This window comes from Nansenia antarctica, assembly GCF_963989245.1.
Source record: "Nansenia antarctica genome assembly, contig: SUPER_16_unloc_1, whole genome shotgun sequence".
NCBI lineage: Eukaryota > Metazoa > Chordata > Actinopteri > Argentiniformes > Microstomatidae > Nansenia > Nansenia antarctica.
The window spans coordinates 5,001-24,063 of NW_027663469.1; the positions used below are offsets into that span (position 1 = coordinate 5,001).

The following is a 19,063-nucleotide window of genomic DNA, read 5'->3' on the forward strand; positions in this document are numbered from 1 at the left end:
CGCACAAACACACATACACACACACACACACACACACACACAGCCTGCACGGAACAGGCCTGTCTATCTGTCTGACTGGGCCAACCACAGGCTACCGGGTTAAGTTACTCTTCAGATTCAAAACAACTTTATTGGCCCACTCTTCTTGGCCAATTGATTTCATGGCTGTATAAAAGACATTGCACATAAAACACATCACAAGACATGATAAAAAAAAACACACAAGTCAATATTACAGACACAGACCTGATATCATAATCGTATGAGATAGTCTACCCTACAATACATGCACCACAGTGGAGGCTTGTGGAGGTAGAAATCAGAGGACAGCCTCATTGCAATGCATGGAACGGAAAGAGGAACGATGAGGGATTCCATTCCATGCATTACAATGAGGCCGGCCTCCGATTTCTACCTCCACCAGCCTCCCCTGGTGCTCTACCCACACGCACACACACGCACCCGGCTGAGTTAGACTCTGTATGGAGTGGCTGGCTGTATTTGACGACACAGCAAGGTGAGGTAGAATTCAGACTGCTGATGAAGGCTTAGTGTGGTGCCAACAGATACTAGAGACACTAGTTAAATGATATGTCAGACATAACTGTTACACATTGATATTACGTTTATAGAAATAGCTCGCCAGTGTGCTATATGTATTCTTAGTCATTTCATCTTCGAAGGATGAGTGTTCAATTCCTGCACCTTGCTTTGTTATCTGGCTTTGATTTCAGTTGAGTCGTCATCTTTTGTGTTATTTATTGAATTCGGAGCTCAGCGAGAGGTTGTTACTGGGCTCTAACTGCCCCCCGCCCCCCGCCCCCCTCCTCGCTTCTCCTCAAAAGGTCGTTACTGGCGTTAAATGAGAACACGGCCTGAGTCAGCTTATCTGGTGAAATAAAGAGTGAAACACAATAATACACTTATTTTACTGTGTGAGCAGTCCTAGGGCAGCTTTTGGGACAGTCGTGTATGGATGGAGTGTATGGCCTAGAGACCATGGCGCCAAGGGCACAGCCTTAAGTGTAGTGTAAAAATAGGATTGACAATTAACTTGAATGATCACGCTTGCCACTTTTATCCACCTGGATGGGTGACATCTCCCAGCTTACGTGTCACCCTCACGCCGATGGCCTTCCACCCAATGGGCATCATTCAGCTTCGATGTTCTAGCCAATAGGTATGCTGTAATTCCTGGCGACCATTGACATGACCTTAGCAGCACTTGGCAGAGGCCAGACGTGGGTGGGAAGGAGGGAGGGAGGGAGGAAGGGAGGGAGGGAAGAGGGAGGGAGGGAGGGAGGGAGGGAGGAGAGAGGTAGTTCATCCCGACACGGCTGAGACAGTCCAGGCGTCACGCGATAGACGCTGTTCTGCAGCTTTGTCTTATCTTAACCCTCTTCACCCTTCCTCCCTTCCTCCCTCTCTCTCTCCCTCCCTCCCTCCTTCCCTAACAACCCCCACCTGCCTCCCACAGTGACACACATGGGCAGTTACACTACGTATGCCAGCTATCCGCTGTGGGTTGTCAGTTCTACATCCGTTGAGAAAAGATATAGTTATGAGTGTGTTAACAATACTTCTTTATGTCTTTCCAATTGAATGCTTTTTTATTGGTTTTATTATCTAACTTTATTCGAGTTATATGGACACCAGTTATATGGAGCGACATTTATTGCCCTTTATTAGGAGCTCACTCCTTTTATATCAGAATTCGTGTCAGATTGCTGTATATAATGATTACTGGAGACCAGGGGTGGAATTGAGAGGAAACTCATAGGAAAGTGATTTGAAAAGAAAAAGATTAGGAGTAGTGATTTCACAGTTCCTAAAGTGATTCTGTCCCCTTTAATGGTGAATTCCACTCTTGCCGAAGGCTACATTTTTGCTTGTGTTTTCTCAGAGTGATGGACATATGAATGAATGAAAGCTTTATTTCGAACATGTGTAGAAAGAAATAGTTATAACAACAAAAGACAAAACAAAAACAAGAAAAAACTAAACAAAACAAAAAACACTATTTACATACATGTCCGAAAAGGAGTAGGAAGAAGCATAAGCTTATTTAATCCTACCCCTTCTCCAATACTCAGAGATTAATAATTAATAATCAGCAGTTGACTTCAATATTAATATAATATTTTTTTTTACAATTAAATCAAATGTATTTACATATTTACATATTGACCAACAATAGAAAACAGATAATGTAAATAAACAAATAATCTGTGAAAACAACAACTGTCAAAGCCCTTCTTCCTCCTCGTACCTGGTGAAAACCATGTTTTTATACCGCTTTTTGAACTGGGTCATGCTTGGACACCGCTTTAGCTCCACACTCAATCCGTTCCACAGCTTCACTCCACATATAGAAATACAAAAACTTTTTAACGTTGTACGTACATAAATATGTTTTAAATTTAACTCCCCTCTCAAATTATAACTCCCATCTCTATCAAAAAACTATTTTTGAATATTCCCAGGGAGTAGGTTGTTATTTGCTTCATACATTATTTGTGCTGTTAGAAGGTGGACCAGATCCGTGAATTTTAATGTTTTTGATTTTAAGAATAATGAATTTGTGTGATCTCTATAACCGGAATTATGAATTAACCTTATGGCTCTTTTTTGCAATATTAATAGTGATTGTAGTCTACATTTATAAGTGTTGCCCCAAACCATACAACGATGGTATATGTACTGTACCAGTGGATGGAACGGAATGAGGAATGGTATCAAACACATGTGTACTGTATGTTACATGTAACAGTGGTGGTAAAGTGGGATAGTGGCTGTATGTTACATGTAACAGGGGTGGTAAGGTGGGATAGTGGCAGTACTGTATGTTACATGTAACAGGGGTGGTAAGGTGGGATAGAGGCTGTATGTTACATGTAACAGGGGTGGTAAGGTGGGATAGAGGCTGTATGTTACATGTAACAGGGGTGGTAAGGTGGGATAGAGGCTGTATGTTACATGTAACAGGGGTGGTAAGGTGGGATAGAGGCTGTATGTTAGATGTAACAGGGGTGGTAAGGTGGGATAGAGGCTGTATGTTACATGTAACAGGGGTGGTAAGGTGGGATAGTGGCAGTACTGTATGTTACATGTAACAGGGGTGGTAAGGTGGGATAGAGGCTGTATGTTACATGTAACAGGGGTGGTAAGGTGGGATAGAGGCTGTATGTTACATGTAACAGGGGTGGTAAGGTGGGATAGAGGCTGTATGTTACATGTAACAGGGGTGGTAAGGTGGGATAGAGGCTGTATGTTACATGTAACAGGGGTGGTAAGGTGGGATAGAGGCTGTATGTTAGATGTAACAGGGGTGGTAAGGTGGGATAGTGGCAGTACTGTATGTTACATGTAACAGGGGTGGTAAGGTGGGATAGAGGCTGTATGTTACATGTAACAGGGGTGGTAAGGTGGGATAGTGGCAGTACTGCAGTAGATGCTCAGCCCCTGGATCCAACACGGCAGAAGGTTTCCTCAGAAAAGTCGTGGGGGGTCACTTGTCAGTCACGCACGTTGCATGACCTGCCTGCCTCACCTATTATCTCCCCCATGACCAGCCTGCCCCACCTATTATCTCTTATCTCCCCCCCCTCCCCCCCTTCCCTCCCAACACTAAACTACCTCCTGGGAGGCATGAGAACACATCTTATTATAAATATTATATATATATACACTCTTAAAGAAAAGTTCTAGTAAGTACTAAAATAGGGTTCATCCCTATAGGAGTACCCTCTGAAGAACCCTTTCGGGGTCAAACTCTTTCCACAGAGGGTTCTAATTGGAACCCAAAAAGTGTCTACATGGATCCCAAACGGGTTCTACATGGACACGAAACAGGCCCTCCAAAGGGTCAGATGGAGATCAATGGAGAACAATGCGTGCACTAAGAGTGTAGAAGGTTGTGTGTGTGTGTGTGTGTGTGTGTGTGTGTGTGTGTGTGTGTGTGTGTGTGACAATAAGTCGTTATAAACCTGGGTCCCTTTATAGAGGCCGTATAAGTCCAGGAGCCTGGCAACAGCATGTGTTCACGGTGTCTTCTCTCCGAGAGGACACGTTAGGATAAGGCTAATAGGATTGTGTTTCTATCTTTAGTAAGGATAGAGAAGGTTAGAAGTGGTTACTCACTCTTTCCCCAATAGGAAGAATCAACCTTTTCCTGCGGTCAACGTTGCAATTCCAAACACCCCTCCCACACATGGAAAGATTTCATCGGAAAGAACCGTCATAAACGGTTATAGTCACCTGACCCAAGGCAACTCATTTGGATCTTTACCGTCTTGTGTGTGTGTGTGTGAAGCTGCCATGGCACATGTGTTACATAGATCCTTTGTACAGTACCGGTCAAAAGTTTGGATTCACTTTCGGGGAAGTGTGTCCCAACCTTTGACTAGTACTGTGTTATAGAATGATAAGAGGTTTGATTGACAGTTTATGGATTGTTTATAATTCAGCAGTTTGTAGTTCTGCAACTCTCGACATTTTCTTTGTGTGGTGAAACCTTATAGAAAATGACTGTTTGAGTCACTATCTCTCACAAGGACAAGAGTCCCATCAGTGCCTCTTCAAGCTTGTCAGCTAAGTACCATATTCGTCCCGAGGACAACACATTTAAAATTTAAAATGACATTTAGCAGACGCTTTTACTGACTCACAACAAGTACATTTTACAGTGTATGAATCATCTATAAATCAGCCATCATAAGAAAAGATCTATGCTAGGACCAGATGCCCTTGGCAGTCACAATGCTAGAAGATGGAAGGATTACTTTCTATATTTTTTATTCGTATTATTAACAATATACTGTCTGTGACTTCTCTTCTGTCCCTGTATACTGTTGTATTCTCAAACCAACAATGACACACAACTTCAACTGAATACTCTGTCAACTATAACCATACTGTTACATATTGGTTGCATATATTATTGCTTGTTTTACATTATGTAAATAAGTATGCACATTTGAAGGACTTTGGGATTAAAAGAGGGCGGCCACACTATCACACACACACACACACACACACACACACACACACACACACACACACACACACACACACACACACACACACACATACACATACATACACACACACACACACACACACACACACGCTTATTAGTCGTGTTATCAGGTGCTGCAGCCCTGAAAAGGGCAAAGCTCTGATTGGGCAGTCAGCTGTGGTGCATATTGTAAGTGTCGAGGCTGTTTGGGAAACACCTCATGTACATTGGAAAAAGATATTGCTTCCATTTTATTTTCAAATTAGTCATCATCTCCCCGAAATTCTACCAACAGGCACTAGCTGAAGTACCTGCACTGACAGAACCCTCTAATCCCCGGACAGTTATCACACTCAGACACCTGTGTGCATCCTTTGGTTGAGTTGAAATTAACATTTAACAATTAACACTTTTTTTGTGTGTGTCCGTCTGAAGTGTTAGATGGCTGAGACGTCCCAGGTTTACTTTACTCCATGTTTGGCTCTGAAGATTATGATCTAGTATGTTGAGGGTGGATACAGTAGGAGAGTGAGGGTCTATTTTGGTGGGTGAGTGCTCTGTTACCTCGGGTTAATTCTCCTGCACGGCTGCTGCGATTAAGGAAGGTCTGTGGAGAGGTCACAGACATGTGATGTTACGTCACTGGGCTGGAGGAGTGACGAGAGAGGGGAGGGAGGGAGGGAGGGAGGGAGGGAGGGAGAGGGACAGAGTGAGATTGGGGGGAAAGCAGGAGAGAGATGGGGAGAGTCACAGACGGGAGAGGGAGAGAGAAGGGGGTAGGGGGTGAGAGAGAGAGAGAAAGAGAGGAGAGAGAGAGAGAGAGAGAGAGAGTTAGCCCACAGGGTTACAATGAGTGCAGGGCTAGTTCAACAGGGGAATGTAATTATTTTGTGCCCTTGATGAAGATGTGGACATAATGTAAATACACACACACACACACACACACACACACACACAGACACAGACACAGACACACACACACACACACACACACACACAAACACTCTCTCACACACACACACACACACACACACACACACACACACACACACACACATATGAACACACAGTTCAGATGAGGATATAGACTATCTTTCACCTTAGATAATCAGCACAAGTTTGATCTATAACAGTCTATAGTCTGTTAGTGAAGTGTAGGAGTAATGATCATCATTGCATTGCCACGTTCAAAGGTCTAGTTTATCAATCTCAAGATGTGGCATGATTTGCTCCTTTGCTGTTGCTGTTATTGTCCAGTTCTGTCTGACTGGAGGTTTCTCTTGATTAAGGAATGACTAATGGGCTTCTGTGGAGAGGATATTAATCGTCATTGATTATCAATACTCAAACTGAGGAGCCCTGTGCTGCTGACGGATTAATAGAAGGAAAGAATTGTCTTTTGTCTTTTTGGTCATTTGTGCCATACACAACCCACTTTTATACTGTTGAGAATGGTGCATTCCTCATTCCATTCCAGGCATTACAATGAGCCCATCCTCCGATTTGTACCTCCACCAGCCTCCCCTGAGAAAAATGTATCACTGTATAAACAGCATACTGTGGGCTAGTGTACTAGATGAGACAATTGAGGAATGAGGGGTTCTAAATAGCTCAGCTCACTGAGTCAGCAGTGATCAAATTACAGTTTAAATGAATACATTTTGTGGTTATCTTATATAATGTATATTCTATCAGACGTTGATGACTTGTGAATACCAAGACCCCACTGTACAGTGGGCCTCTCATCTGCATAGCTAAAAGGGCTGCAAGAGAGGAGACTAACCTTTGACCTGTAGTCAATACAGCCAATAGAGAAAGAATGCTAGTGAAGAGGCAGCAGTGGATTTGCATAGAGAATCGCTGGTCTTTAGGCACTGGGGGCTCTCTCGAGGGTCATTTCTAATTGCTTACCGACTCTTATTGACCACTGCAACATTAATTGTGAGCAAATATCAATCCTTGACAATTTGTCTGTGGTGTACCAGAAATAGTCTGTTATTAGAATTAGACATTTGATTGTTTAGAAATGAGTGCTTTTACAGATGGTACTGCATTTGAAAATAATGTGTTACATGCTGTTGATTGACTCCAAATCAAGTGAGAACGTTTGAAATTAAACAGTTGAATTTGTGTTCCTCAACTGCACTTTGGTCTAAATAGAAATGTCCTAATGATTTGTTTTCAGCGAATGAGGGATTGTTCCATCTAGTGCACACCACAGACAGACATTACATCATTTTGCGGATTGTCTGTGTAGACATAATTGTATTCTTACAGATCTGTAGATTCCTTTAAATCCTTAACATCAAGCAAAGCAAACCTGATCATACCAGGCCCATTTTATGTCAAAGCCATACTCCTTACTCCAGATGTTAAAATGGTACAGCATGGTACAATATGCCTTTAATGAATTGGGTTGTAGACCTTTTATGGACCCCCTTGTGTTGCGGGTCAATACATGAAATCAAACTGCGTAACAACCATTCAGATGCCTTTCATATGACTCATTTTCCATTTTTCTTTTTTGTGTTTTCAGATCTTGGCCATCCTGTCCATCCTGTTCATCCTGCTATCCACCATCGCGCTGTCCCTCAACACTTTGCCGGAGCTACAGGTTGTGGATGAGTTCGGACAGTTCAATGACAATCCTAGCCTATCCCACGTTGAGGCCGTGTGCATCGCCTGGTTCACCATGGAGTACCTCCTCCGCTTCCTCTCCTCCGCCAGCAAATGGAAGTTCATCAAAGGCCCGCTGAACGTCATTGACCTGCTTGCCATCCTGCCCTACTACATCACTCTCTTCCTGACGGAATCCAACAAGAGCGTTCTGCAGTTCCAGAATGTCAGGAGAGTCGTCCAGATATTCCGGATCATGAGAATCCTGAGAATTCTGAAGCTGGCCAGACATTCCACTGGGCTGCAGTCTTTAGGGTTCACCCTCAGGCGCAGTTACAATGAGCTGGGTCTGTTGATCTTGTTCCTGGCCATGGGAATCATGATCTTCTCCAGCCTGGTGTTCTTTGCTGAGAAAGACGAGGACGCGACCAAATTCACCAGCATCCCCGCCTCCTTCTGGTGGGCCACCATCACCATGACAACGGTGGGTTACGGGGATATCTATCCACAAACCCTCCTGGGTAAAATAGTGGGTGGCCTCTGCTGCATAGCGGGTGTGTTGGTCATCGCCTTGCCCATCCCCATCATCGTCAACAACTTCTCAGAGTTCTACAGAGAGCAGAAGAGGCAGGAGAAGGCCATCAAGAGAAGGGAGGCCCTGGAGAGGGCCAAGAGGAACGGCAGCATCGTCTCCATGAACCTCAAGGACGCGTTCGCCCGCAGCATGGAGCTGACGGACGTGATGGTGGAGAAAGGCAGCGAAGACAAACGGACAATCGACAACCACCTCTCGCCGAAGTGGAACTACCAGAAGCATGCCAACGCGGAGATCAGTCCCAGGACGCAGTCCAGGTACCATGAGGTGGGCCAGCTGGGATCTCCAGACCGCTTAAACCGGCCCAGAGCCAGCCCCCAGCGCCTCAACGCCCAAAGTCTGGAGGACGCCTACAACAAGATGACCGTGTCTCCCCGTACCTCGTCTCCACGTCACAACGTAGGGCCGGGAGCTCCCCGTGAGCAGGCACAGAGGCTGGAGCTGGAGCTGGAGATGAAAGTAGTGTTCCCCTCAGGTCCGAAGCCCTCCCCAGGTCCGAAACCCTCCTCAGGTCCGAAGTCCTCCATCATCAAGGTCACTGACGCCAAGAGCATGTCCAGCGTGGACAGCTTTGACAGCTGCACCACAGACCAGAGCGAGACAGAGAGGAGCTCCCTCCTCCCTAACGTCGCAGGCCAGGCCCAGACCAGACCCCGCGTCCCTCCTCCTCTGGACCTCAGCCTCATCACCTCCAAAGAACTCACCAAGTCACCCGCCGCCATCATCAAAGAGGGACTCTACGAGTTTGTCTCGCACCAGCCGGAAATATACTTGTCACGGGGAAAATCGCCGGAAATCGTTGGCAGCGTGACGTCACACGGCGAGGACAACCCCAGCTTCGACATGACGGTGGAGAGCGTCCGCAGCTCCCTGAGGGCCAACAACCCGCAGAAGATAAAAACACCGCTCAAAGTCAACTTTGGATCTCAGGAGGAGGCGACGGTGGTGACAGGCGAGACGGTATCGTGCTCTCCACAGCCTGTCAGCGCTACGCTGCAAGAGAGCAGATCTGCATCAGGGCTCCAGCCCACTCCACCTCCACCAGGCCCAGGGCCGGGCCCAGGCCAGCTACCTGTCAGCCCAGGAGAGCCAAGCGGTGGAGAGGCCTCAGCATCTGCCCAGGGCTTAGAGGGTGAAGGTCATTCCTCAGGATTAAGCCACAAGGGGAAGAATCACATGGACAACGTGGCAGGCAGCGTCAGTAGCCCTCTGTCGCCTAAACCCAACACTCTCAACTCAGTGGGAGTGGAGGGAGGGGAGGGTCAGGGCAATGGAGCAGCAGACGGGGGTCAAAGTGTAGATATGGAGAATCACGTCATCCTGGATGATCCCTCTCTTGAAACGAGCATGTGACATTAGTGTTCAGAGTCAGAGATCTGGAAGGAAGAATAACACACAAAAAACAGGGCCATGGATTGAACCATCATGAATCTCTTGCAAGAGATATTCTATCTCAATGAGACTAACCTGTTACAAAAATGAAAATGAAAAAAATGAGTTAAGAACGAAGCACACTGATTTAGTGAACAAGATTCTAAAGTTTGTCTGCATGGCTTGACAAGTATATTTCTGATTATGTCACTGTTTCTGAAGACCAAATGAGAACTGCCTATATGCTGCAGGCATTGGACTCATATCAGTGGATCAGGAGCCTCAAATGTGAGAAGACAAAAAATATATATATTACCTAGTGGGACTGAGGACTATTGAATAAATGGTACATTTCTGGTCCTGTACTTTTTATCTAGATAGCTATGAAATGCAAGTCTTCTTTTTTTTTGCTTGCTGAGTTATTGTTGTTGATGTTGTTTTTTGACGAAGAAAATTGATGGAAAAGGGACTTTTCATGAGGAAATAATTTACATTTACATTTTCAAAGGCCCCATCATTTGTGGAGCTGTATTTCTCTGCAAGACTTTAAATGTGTTTAGTAATTCTTCAATGCTATCCATGTCCTTCACAGTTACTAGATATACTTGCATTCATCCGCAAAGGGTTCAATTCTAACTCATGTTATTTAATCAGTTTAGATTTGATAATTGATCTCAATTAAGTAATTCAAGAGATGGAACAAGACCCCAGTCTCAGTTAAGGAAACCATGTAAAAGAAGTAGAGAATAGTGTATAGAAATGCTGCTAGTGTGGAAATAGACCAATACGAAATGACATTACATATATGAATACCTATGATTGCTTTTAAATACTTTATATTCTTCTTGTTTATATTGTGTCTATCTAAATGAGCCCATGTACTGTACTTTCATTCTGTTTTTAAATTATATTATGGTAAAACCAAGCATCCATTCCATGGAAAATGGGGGAAAGGCATGAAAGTGTAATTGCATTGCATCTCATGGATTTCCACAATGGGGGTATTTTACAAGACAGATATTATGCTTTGAAAATAGCAGCTCAGTCACATGGATACAGATCATATCAGCCGAATTATCAATCAGGTTATATACATTTAAAAGTGATAAGTGAGTCGTATCACTGTATCAATACACACCTCACTGTATTTATGTTGTATGCTGCCTTTTGCTTAGAGAAGTGCAGACGATGTGTTGGCTACCATAGTTGCATGAATACTGTGTGTGTGTGTGTGTGTGTGTGTGTGTGTGTGTGTGTGTGTGTGTGTGTGTGTGTGTGTGTGTGTGTGTGTGTGTGTGTGTGTGTGTGTGTGTGCGTGCGTGCGTGTGCGTGTGTGTGTGTGTGTGTGTCAAGGTGAATTTGTAATGTATGGAGATGACTGTGTGGTCATGATAGCTCTCAGGCAGATAACAGTGTAATACTGCTCTCTACAGGCAAGAGGACAAAAAGCACTTTACTCAAGGACTTAAGCCTAGCTGTAGATTAAATCTTTCTTTAACGATATTGCACCAATTGCATGGCTGACTGACATCATACACAGTGCTTGGAGACATTTCAATTGCTACAGCTTCATAAAAATGCTAACTAGTCTTTACTGAATCAGGGGAGACTGTCCGCTGCTGTCTGACAATCTGCATCCTATATGAAATACATTCAGTGAACACTTTATTAGGAACATTACAGTAATACTGGGTAGGGCCTCCCTTTGCTCTCAAAACAGCCTCAATTCTTCGTGGCATTGATTCCTTTGAGATTCTGGTCCATGATAACATGATTGCATCATGCAATTCCTGCATTGATTTTTCAGGTGCACTTTCAAGCTGTGAATCTCCCGTTCTACCACATCCCAAAGCTGTTTGAGTGGATTCAGATCCAGTGACTGGGAAGGCCACTGAAGAACACTGAACTCATTATCATGTCCATGAAACCAGATTGAGATGACTTTTGCTTTGTGACATGGTGCATTATCATGCTGGAAGTAGCCATTAGAAGATGGGTACATTGTGGCAATGAAGGTTATGCATGGTCAGACTCAGCAACAAAACTCGAATAGGTTGCGGCATTCAAGTGATGATTGATTGGTATTAACAGGCCCAAAGTGTGCCAAGAAAACATTCGCCCACCATTACACCACCTCCACTAGCTTGGACTGTTGACAGGTGTACAGGTATTCCTAATAAAGTGTTCAGTGAGTGTATACACTACTGTGCTTCTATTGTATTTAACTTAGATTAGGTTAACATTATGTTTCACTGGTTCAGTCATCATTGATTCTATTTTTCTAAGATACAAAATAAAACAAATCAGGACAGTTGTATACTTCCTGATACGTTTATGAAACGTGTGCCTTTTCATAAATAGATATTTATGAGAAGACGAGAAACCTACAGTATATGATTTGGCTGGTTCATAATAGAAACCTATACAGATTATTTTTTTCTTGTTTTTAGGTAGACATTGGCTGATGTTGTCATGCTAAGTAGAACTGATGATGTCATGGAAGTAGAATGTGCTCAGAGTTCTCAGGTTTTGTATAACTTGGAAGCTTCGTCATGTCATGTCATGTCATGTCATGGTTGCCCCTCTCTCACAGTGTTGCGTGTAGTCAGTCCTGTATGTTAAGTCATTGTGGAGACGTCAGGGCATTCAGGGAAGTCCACCACTGCACTGACCCTCCCTGGTGTAACAGTACATGGTACAAGCCCCGTCACGGCTCCAACCTCATACAATACAACCTTCATTTGTATTTTTGTTGTAATTTATCTTACTTTTGTACAGTTAGCTCTATCATATACATATCCTCAAACCAATACTGTACCTAAACACACAACCATAACACTACAATAGGTAGCTCTAGGGTCAGCTCCTCAACCATACTCCTGTCCTGCCTGCTTTCTCCAATGTTCCCTTCATCCCCCATTATACTTTGGTTGTTTTAAAGCTATGTGACCATTTAGTCATCTTAATTGTAAGTCAACATAACTTGATAGTGAATGAATAGGAATTTATTGTTTGCAATAAGTTGATAACCATATGCAAGACCAATAAATGTGTTCATGTGACCTAATGGTGTTGTTGTTGGTGTTTGTGTGTGTGTGTGTGTGTGTGTGTGTGTGTGTGTGTGTGTGTGTGTGTGTGTGTGTGTGTGTGTGTGTGTGTGTGTGCGCGTGTGCGTGTGTGCGTGTGTGTGTGTGTGTGTGTGTGTGTGTGTGTGTGTGTGTGTGTGTGTGTGTGTGTGTGTGCGCGCGCATGCGTGTGGGTGTTGCAGAGATTAATGGTCCCTAAGATTCTTTCCTCGATGTCAATAATAGCATAAACTAAATGGATTGTGATGATGTTATTATCAGACCTGGGTTAAATATGTGCTTTATTTAGCTTGCCCACTGCAAATAGACCAATGCACCTACTGGGAATGCCAGACATGGTCTATCAAGTGAACCTGACCTATTTGAAAATACTCCTGGACAGGATTGGCGTGGAGTCTTTCCTGAGATTTATATAGCAATAGAAAGCTCCTTAGCATGATTCTAAGTCCAGGGGGGTATTCCATCAACGTCGCTCAAAATAATCAAAATAAGCCTAGATTTTCCTTTAGCGACGTTGATGGAAAACCCCCCAGGTAAAAGACGGTAAGGATTAAAATAAGCAGAAGGTGGGGTCCAAGGAATCCATCGTTTAACAATCTCAGCTCAGCCGATAAGCCAGAAGGAACCGACAAACTAAATCCAGCAGAGGAAGCTCATACTTGATTCACAAGTTATGAGTTAGTCCACAGTTGCCGACCTGTTTAACCTATTGAATGTACAATTCACTTCAGTATAGCCTAATGTCCAAGACCGTAGAAGCCTGTTGGACACACAAAGCTCTACTTTCACGACGTTTTCACGTTTATTGTTAATGGGGTCTCACACAACTGTAGCACTTGAGAGAAATAGAAGGGGGGGGGGGCGGGGAATGTTCTCCATAATTCTTATTACAGTAGGCTAGCCTACTTATATGGCTTTTTTAAAATAAGCACAGCTAGAACTTCATACAGTTTGAAAACAGTTCCACGGTTATCCTTTCTTTGTTTACTTCCAGCATGCATGTGGTTTCAGAAGTAGGCGGCGCTGGTCGGGTGATTCTGTGGTGAGAATCATCTTCCACCGCTGCGCTCCGTCGAGGCGCAAACATGTGGAACAAGGGATGGGCCAAAGCTCGTTCGCTTAAAACTTCACATGGTTTGCAGATCTATGCGCGCAGGCAGCGCCTCACAGACCCAAGCTCTTTGAACTCTGAAGTAGCCTTTTAGCCTGGTATTAAAGCAAACAGCAAGGGCAACATTGTATCGAAGTTCTCCTGACTGAAGTTACCCGGGGCTTCCTTCCTTCAGAGTGGTTCATGGCGATGATTTGCGCTCGATTGAGGAATTTTGTTATTCTAAAGTCAATATTTTGGCAACCATGAATATTTTAGCTGAATTCTGCTTAGTAGCGTTCAAAGTTGTTTGGGCTTTTGTTTTGGCCGCGGCGCAATGGGTCGTGCGTCCCAAGGAGAAGGTGGTTGCGGGCCAGGTGTGTGTGATCACGGGCTCGGGGGCCGGGCTGGGGCGGCTGTTCGCCCAGGAGTTCGCCCGCCGGCGTGCCACGCTGGTGCTCTGGGATATCAACCAGCAAAGCAACGAAGAGACTGCGGAGATGGTCCGACAAATCTACAGGGAGATTGCCAAAGCTAACACCAATGGTTGGTTAACACCACCTTCTTGGCAAATCGTGACGTTAGAATTATAAGGTTCTATCTCCATTTTTGGTCAAAATTTAGTTTTTTTACATAATCTGATCCATTAGGTGTTTATTAATGCCTGTGTGGTGTTATTTTTTTTAAATGTTGTACATTTTTGAGTTAGTAATTAATAAAATACAAAGGTTCCATCTCACAAAACATAATGGAATGTAAAAACTTTGACGCTCAATATCTCTGAACTGCCCTAAACGGAGATAGAACCTTATCATTCTAAACTCACGAAATGTAATCTCTAGGTCTATTTAAATGATCTATTGTTTCTAAATATGACTTGGCATCTCTCTCTCTCTCTCTCTCTCTCTCTCTCTCTCTCTCTCTCTCTCTCTCTCTCTCTCTCTCTCTCTCTCTCTCTCTCTCTCTCTCTCTCTCTCTCTCTCTCTCTCTCTCTCTCTCTCTCTCTCTCTCTCTCTCTCTCTCTCTCTCTCTCTGTGAAAGGTTCTGTGGATGGAGAGAGGAATCATGTGTCTCTGCTCGAACCCAAAGTGTACACCTACGTGTGCGATGTCAGCCAGCGAGAGGACGTGTACGTGACTGCTGAGAAGGTGCGACGTGAAGTGGGCAACACGGACATCCTCATCAACACCGCCGGGGTGGTGTCGGGACGTCACCTGCTGGAGTGTCCTGACGAACTTATCGAATGCACCCTGATGGTCAACTGCCACGCCCACTTCTGGGTTAGTTGGTTCACTCACTGAAGTAAAAACAGAATATAATAATAATTCTAGTGAGTGATGCGCACGAGATTGGTTTGCTATATTCACATTTGCTTTGTTTAGGCCTACCTGCTGTGACACTAGTGAAAGCTGTCTCTCATGACTTATGATATTGTTGTGATGTAGCATTTGTTGGTGATGGGCAAGTTCAGAAGGGAATTTATATAAGGTCAAAACAGAGTGATTTACAGTACTGTGAAGATAAAGGTATCGGCGGATCCCGGGTCATATTCCGTTATGTCAAGAATGGTTGATCTACCCCTCTTGACTCACAGTTGAACTGGTGGTGGTCTGGTTCTCTCTATCTTCCAGACCGCCAAGGCGTTTCTTCCGTCGATGCTGGAGATGAACCATGGACACATCGTGACGATAGCCAGCTCACTGGGCCTCTTCAGTACTGCTGGGATCGAGGTATAACGTCTCCTTTATAATGCTGTAGGCATCCTCCATAGCCTGAGAGCGACTTAATAGCGTGTGTGTGTGTGTGTGTCCCAGATAATAACTTGACTGAGTAATAACTAATAGGCCTATACCTACACTGATGAGATAAATGTTCCTCTGTAGCGGAGATGGTTTGGAGTCACGCTCTTGTGATGAGGAAGTCTTGTCTGGGACTTGCAGAACTGGATATAGCCTCTGTACCACAAGTACTAGCCCTCGTGTCTCGTACTTACACCTGTTGCATCCATGCGAGAGGTCCCAAGTGCAAACCCCGCCGGTTACACAGATAGATAGATAGATACCTTATTAATCCCAGAGGGGAAATTCAGGCGTTACAGCACTTCAGACCACCAACAACAACAACAACAACAACAAAATAAAGTGACAATAGAAAAGTAGACTAAAATAAGATGTAAATTGTATTGTATGTATGTATTCTACGGTACAATTTTTTTTCATATTTTTTCATATTTCTCTCTCCTCAGGACTACTGTGCCAGTAAGTTTGGCGCCATCGGCTTCCACGAGTCGCTCAGCCACGAGCTCAAAGCAGCAGAGAAGCACGGCATCAAGATGACGCTGGTGTGTCCTTTCCTGGTCGACACCGGCATGTTCAGAGGCTGCAGGATCAGGTAGGGAGGAACACTGCTGTTATACAATCAATCATAATAATAATAGATGCCATTTATTTAGCTTTTATCCAAAGCGACTTACATTGCAGTGAGTGCGTATATTTTTCTGTATATATATGGTCCCAGCTGGAATCGAAGCCACAATCTAAGCGTTTATAATGTTTTTTTTGGGGTTTGTTTATTATGATCTCCTTTAGCCTGTAATCAGGCTAATCTTTCAAGAGTCAAGACATTATGATAAAAGGATTGACATAAATGTACAATGCAGTATGTATTTGTATTCATAAATAAAAACTAACTCCATGGTGTACTCAACAACCTATTTCTTAGCATTACTGAGTAAATTATGTTTCAGAATGGAACTTACTGATGGGTGTGAGAGCTAATTTGAACAACATTGGGTTGGGAAGAATGTAATAAGTAATAGATTATTAGCTCAAGTGCATCATCTTTTCAGTCATCTGTGATTTGCTCATGTAATAAGGATATTTTATAATATACAGTATTTGTGTTACCTAGGGACATAATGCTGCAAATACAACCTGAAACTATATCTGCACATTAATGTTTTCTAATAAATGTCATCTTAAACTAGTTTCATGACCATAATGTCTCATTGTCGTCTCATCCAGGCAGGAGATGGCTCCTCTGTTCCCTCCCCTGAGGCCTGAGAAGTGTGTACAGCAGGCCATGAAGGCTATCCTGACAGACCAGCCCCTGGTGTGTACCCCACGCGCCATGTACATGGTCACCTTCATGAAGACGTAAGTCAACAACACCCAGTTGTCATTGTTGTCAGTGACTTGCCCAGATGAATATCGGGTAATATATAGGGATAGTGAGTTGGGACTGGTGATTAGAAGGTCATGAATTCAAATCCCACCTGGGAACACCACCACTAGTGTGCCCTTGACCCTAAGGCACTTAGCCCTAAGTTACTCCAGGGAGACCGTCCCTGTAATCTCTAATTGTAAGTCGCTTTGGATAAATAGTTGTTGGATATATAGTTGGAAGGGATGCACACAGTGGGTACAGCAGGCCATGAGGGTCTACCTAAACAAACCAGGCACCCCACACACACTTCCATGTATATGATCTGTATGTACATGCACACCGTTATTAACACTATTTCCACTGTATAATAATACCCATTAATGTATTTATTTACCTGTTTTACAGTGTCCTACCCTTTGACGCCATCGTCTGTATGTACCGGTTCCTTGGAGCAGACAAGTGCATGTACCCCTTTCTGGTTCATGGGAAGGAAGCCATGAACAACAACGAATCCAAGCCTGGGTCCTAGCTGCTTCAACATCATCATCATCATCATCATCATCATCATCATCATCATGGATTCAGTACCAGCTCTTGTGTATTCAGTAGGGTGAAACTTTTTTGAGAAAGCTTCGTAAGATTATCTTAAATTCATTGTAGGCTATGAATGGAAGGTGCTGTGGAGCTTTCTGGAATCTCAACTCAACCCTGGAAGTTACAGATAGACACCTGGGGGGTATTCCACGTACGTTGATTAGTATATTCGCTTAAAAGGAAAGCCTCGTTCGAGCAACTCTCGATTGGTATTCAAGCCTCAAGTGATTCCTCGAATTATAAGCCTTGCGTCATCAATGTCACGCAAGTCCGGTTTGGAAAGCCTCGCTTTTTGGCGCGCGCCGGAGTTAGAAGTAGCCCAGAAGAGCCGATTGTCGAAAAAGAAGATACTATTGTTGTGATACTCGTAAAAGGTGGGACCTAATATTTCCAAAAAGACACTTGACGGAACTGTCGTTCGGGATTTAGTTTCCGCCTGTGAGACATTTTTGACACACATCTTACTTAAACCAGACCGTAAACCTGGTCTCTACCAGGTTTGTTCTGTAGGATTGGTTGCATAGCAACCAAACAGCAAATTATTTGAGCCACATTCAGGGAACGGAACTCGATCTGAAATTATAAAACAAGCCTGAATTAGCTCTATTCGCGTTTCGTGGAATACCCCCCTGATCTGAGATTCTGGCCTACATGACACAGATTCATGTCAGTTGTACACAGTACATGTCCTTCTGAATGTGATTGGTGCAAATAGAGCGATTTTGTAGATTTAGCCAATCTGTATTACATGTAGGCAGGATATTGGCTCTCTCAGTCAGTGATTCTGTTCTTTATGGTGGTATCCTCCTGAAGACCAATGGAGATGAGAATAAAAACAAATAACTTTTGACCTCTATACTGAGTTGGCAGAAAGTGTTTACACCACATGGTACCTCTTTCCTGGTATTTGTCTCAAACATGACATAATATGATCACATGCAGACTGCAAGCAGGATGCCATTTAATAAGTAACACCTTGACATTTTGTGTGGATATGCTCAGATCATAGTTCAGAATGACATACTACACATGATTGACAAAGAGACAAAGTAATTCATAATTAAATGAAAGCAATGAAGATTGAGAGCTGCTCGAATCTTAAAAGTGAGGCTAGCAGAAAATGGACCCTGATTCATTATGGTCGCAGTTGTGTGCACTGATCTCAAGTTAAGATTCCACCCATAGAACCCAAGGTATGGGCTCCAACTAATCATACCATTGCACAACCCTTTTTCAAAAGTATTCCTTTGTGCATCCATTCCAATTTAAGTCCACATGGGGGAGCTAGAGCATACTTCAGGAGAAGGGTGGGGCTGAAAAGGAAATAACATGATAGCATGATACCAAGACAGTTCACCTACATACACAAGTTGTTTCCTAACTCGGTTCTACTGTTTTTGGGCTTCCAGTTAACAAAATAACATGTAGCCTATGTTTTTAGTATAGCTCAACTTCACTATCCAAGGTTAGTGTGGTGTTCTCTCTGTGACCGTACTTCAAACTTCCTGTGATTGTGAAAAGAATACTCT

General features: G+C 43.7%; 2 protein-coding genes across 2 annotated transcripts; both read left to right on the top strand.

The window, feature by feature from the left end:
* Positions 1–7,553: 7,553 nt before the first annotated feature.
* LOC308172267 (potassium voltage-gated channel subfamily B member 2-like) lies at positions 7,554–9,581 on the top strand (the record flags this gene model as incomplete). Its single annotated transcript, XM_080550778.1, has 1 exon — positions 7,554–9,581. A coding segment is annotated over one exon (2,028 nt), but the record flags the coding sequence as incomplete, so codon positions are not given.
* A 4,378-nt stretch (positions 9,582–13,959) lies between these two features.
* Positions 13,960–18,613, top strand: LOC308172269 (retinol dehydrogenase 10-B-like). Its single transcript, XM_080550780.1, has 6 exons — positions 13,960–14,321; positions 14,817–15,055; positions 15,407–15,505; positions 16,021–16,166; positions 16,799–16,930; positions 17,346–18,613. The coding sequence occupies exons 1-6, from the start codon at positions 14,042–14,044 to the stop codon at positions 17,467–17,469; spliced, it is 1,020 nt and encodes a 339-aa protein (XP_080406906.1). The 5' UTR covers positions 13,960–14,041; the 3' UTR covers positions 17,470–18,613.
* Positions 18,614–19,063: the final 450 nt, after the last annotated feature.

Excerpts from the sequence above, each read along its gene's own strand:
- LOC308172269 (XM_080550780.1), top strand. The coding sequence starts at position 14,042 with ATGAATATTTTAGCTGAATTCTGCTTAGTAGCGTTCAAAGTTGTTTGG. Across the intron at positions 15,056-15,406 it reads ACTGCCACGCCCACTTCTGG|ACCGCCAAGGCGTTTCTTCC; the intron begins GTTAGTTGGTTC and ends TCTATCTTCCAG. Across the intron at positions 16,931-17,345 it reads ATGGTCACCTTCATGAAGAC|TGTCCTACCCTTTGACGCCA; the intron begins GTAAGTCAACAA and ends CCTGTTTTACAG.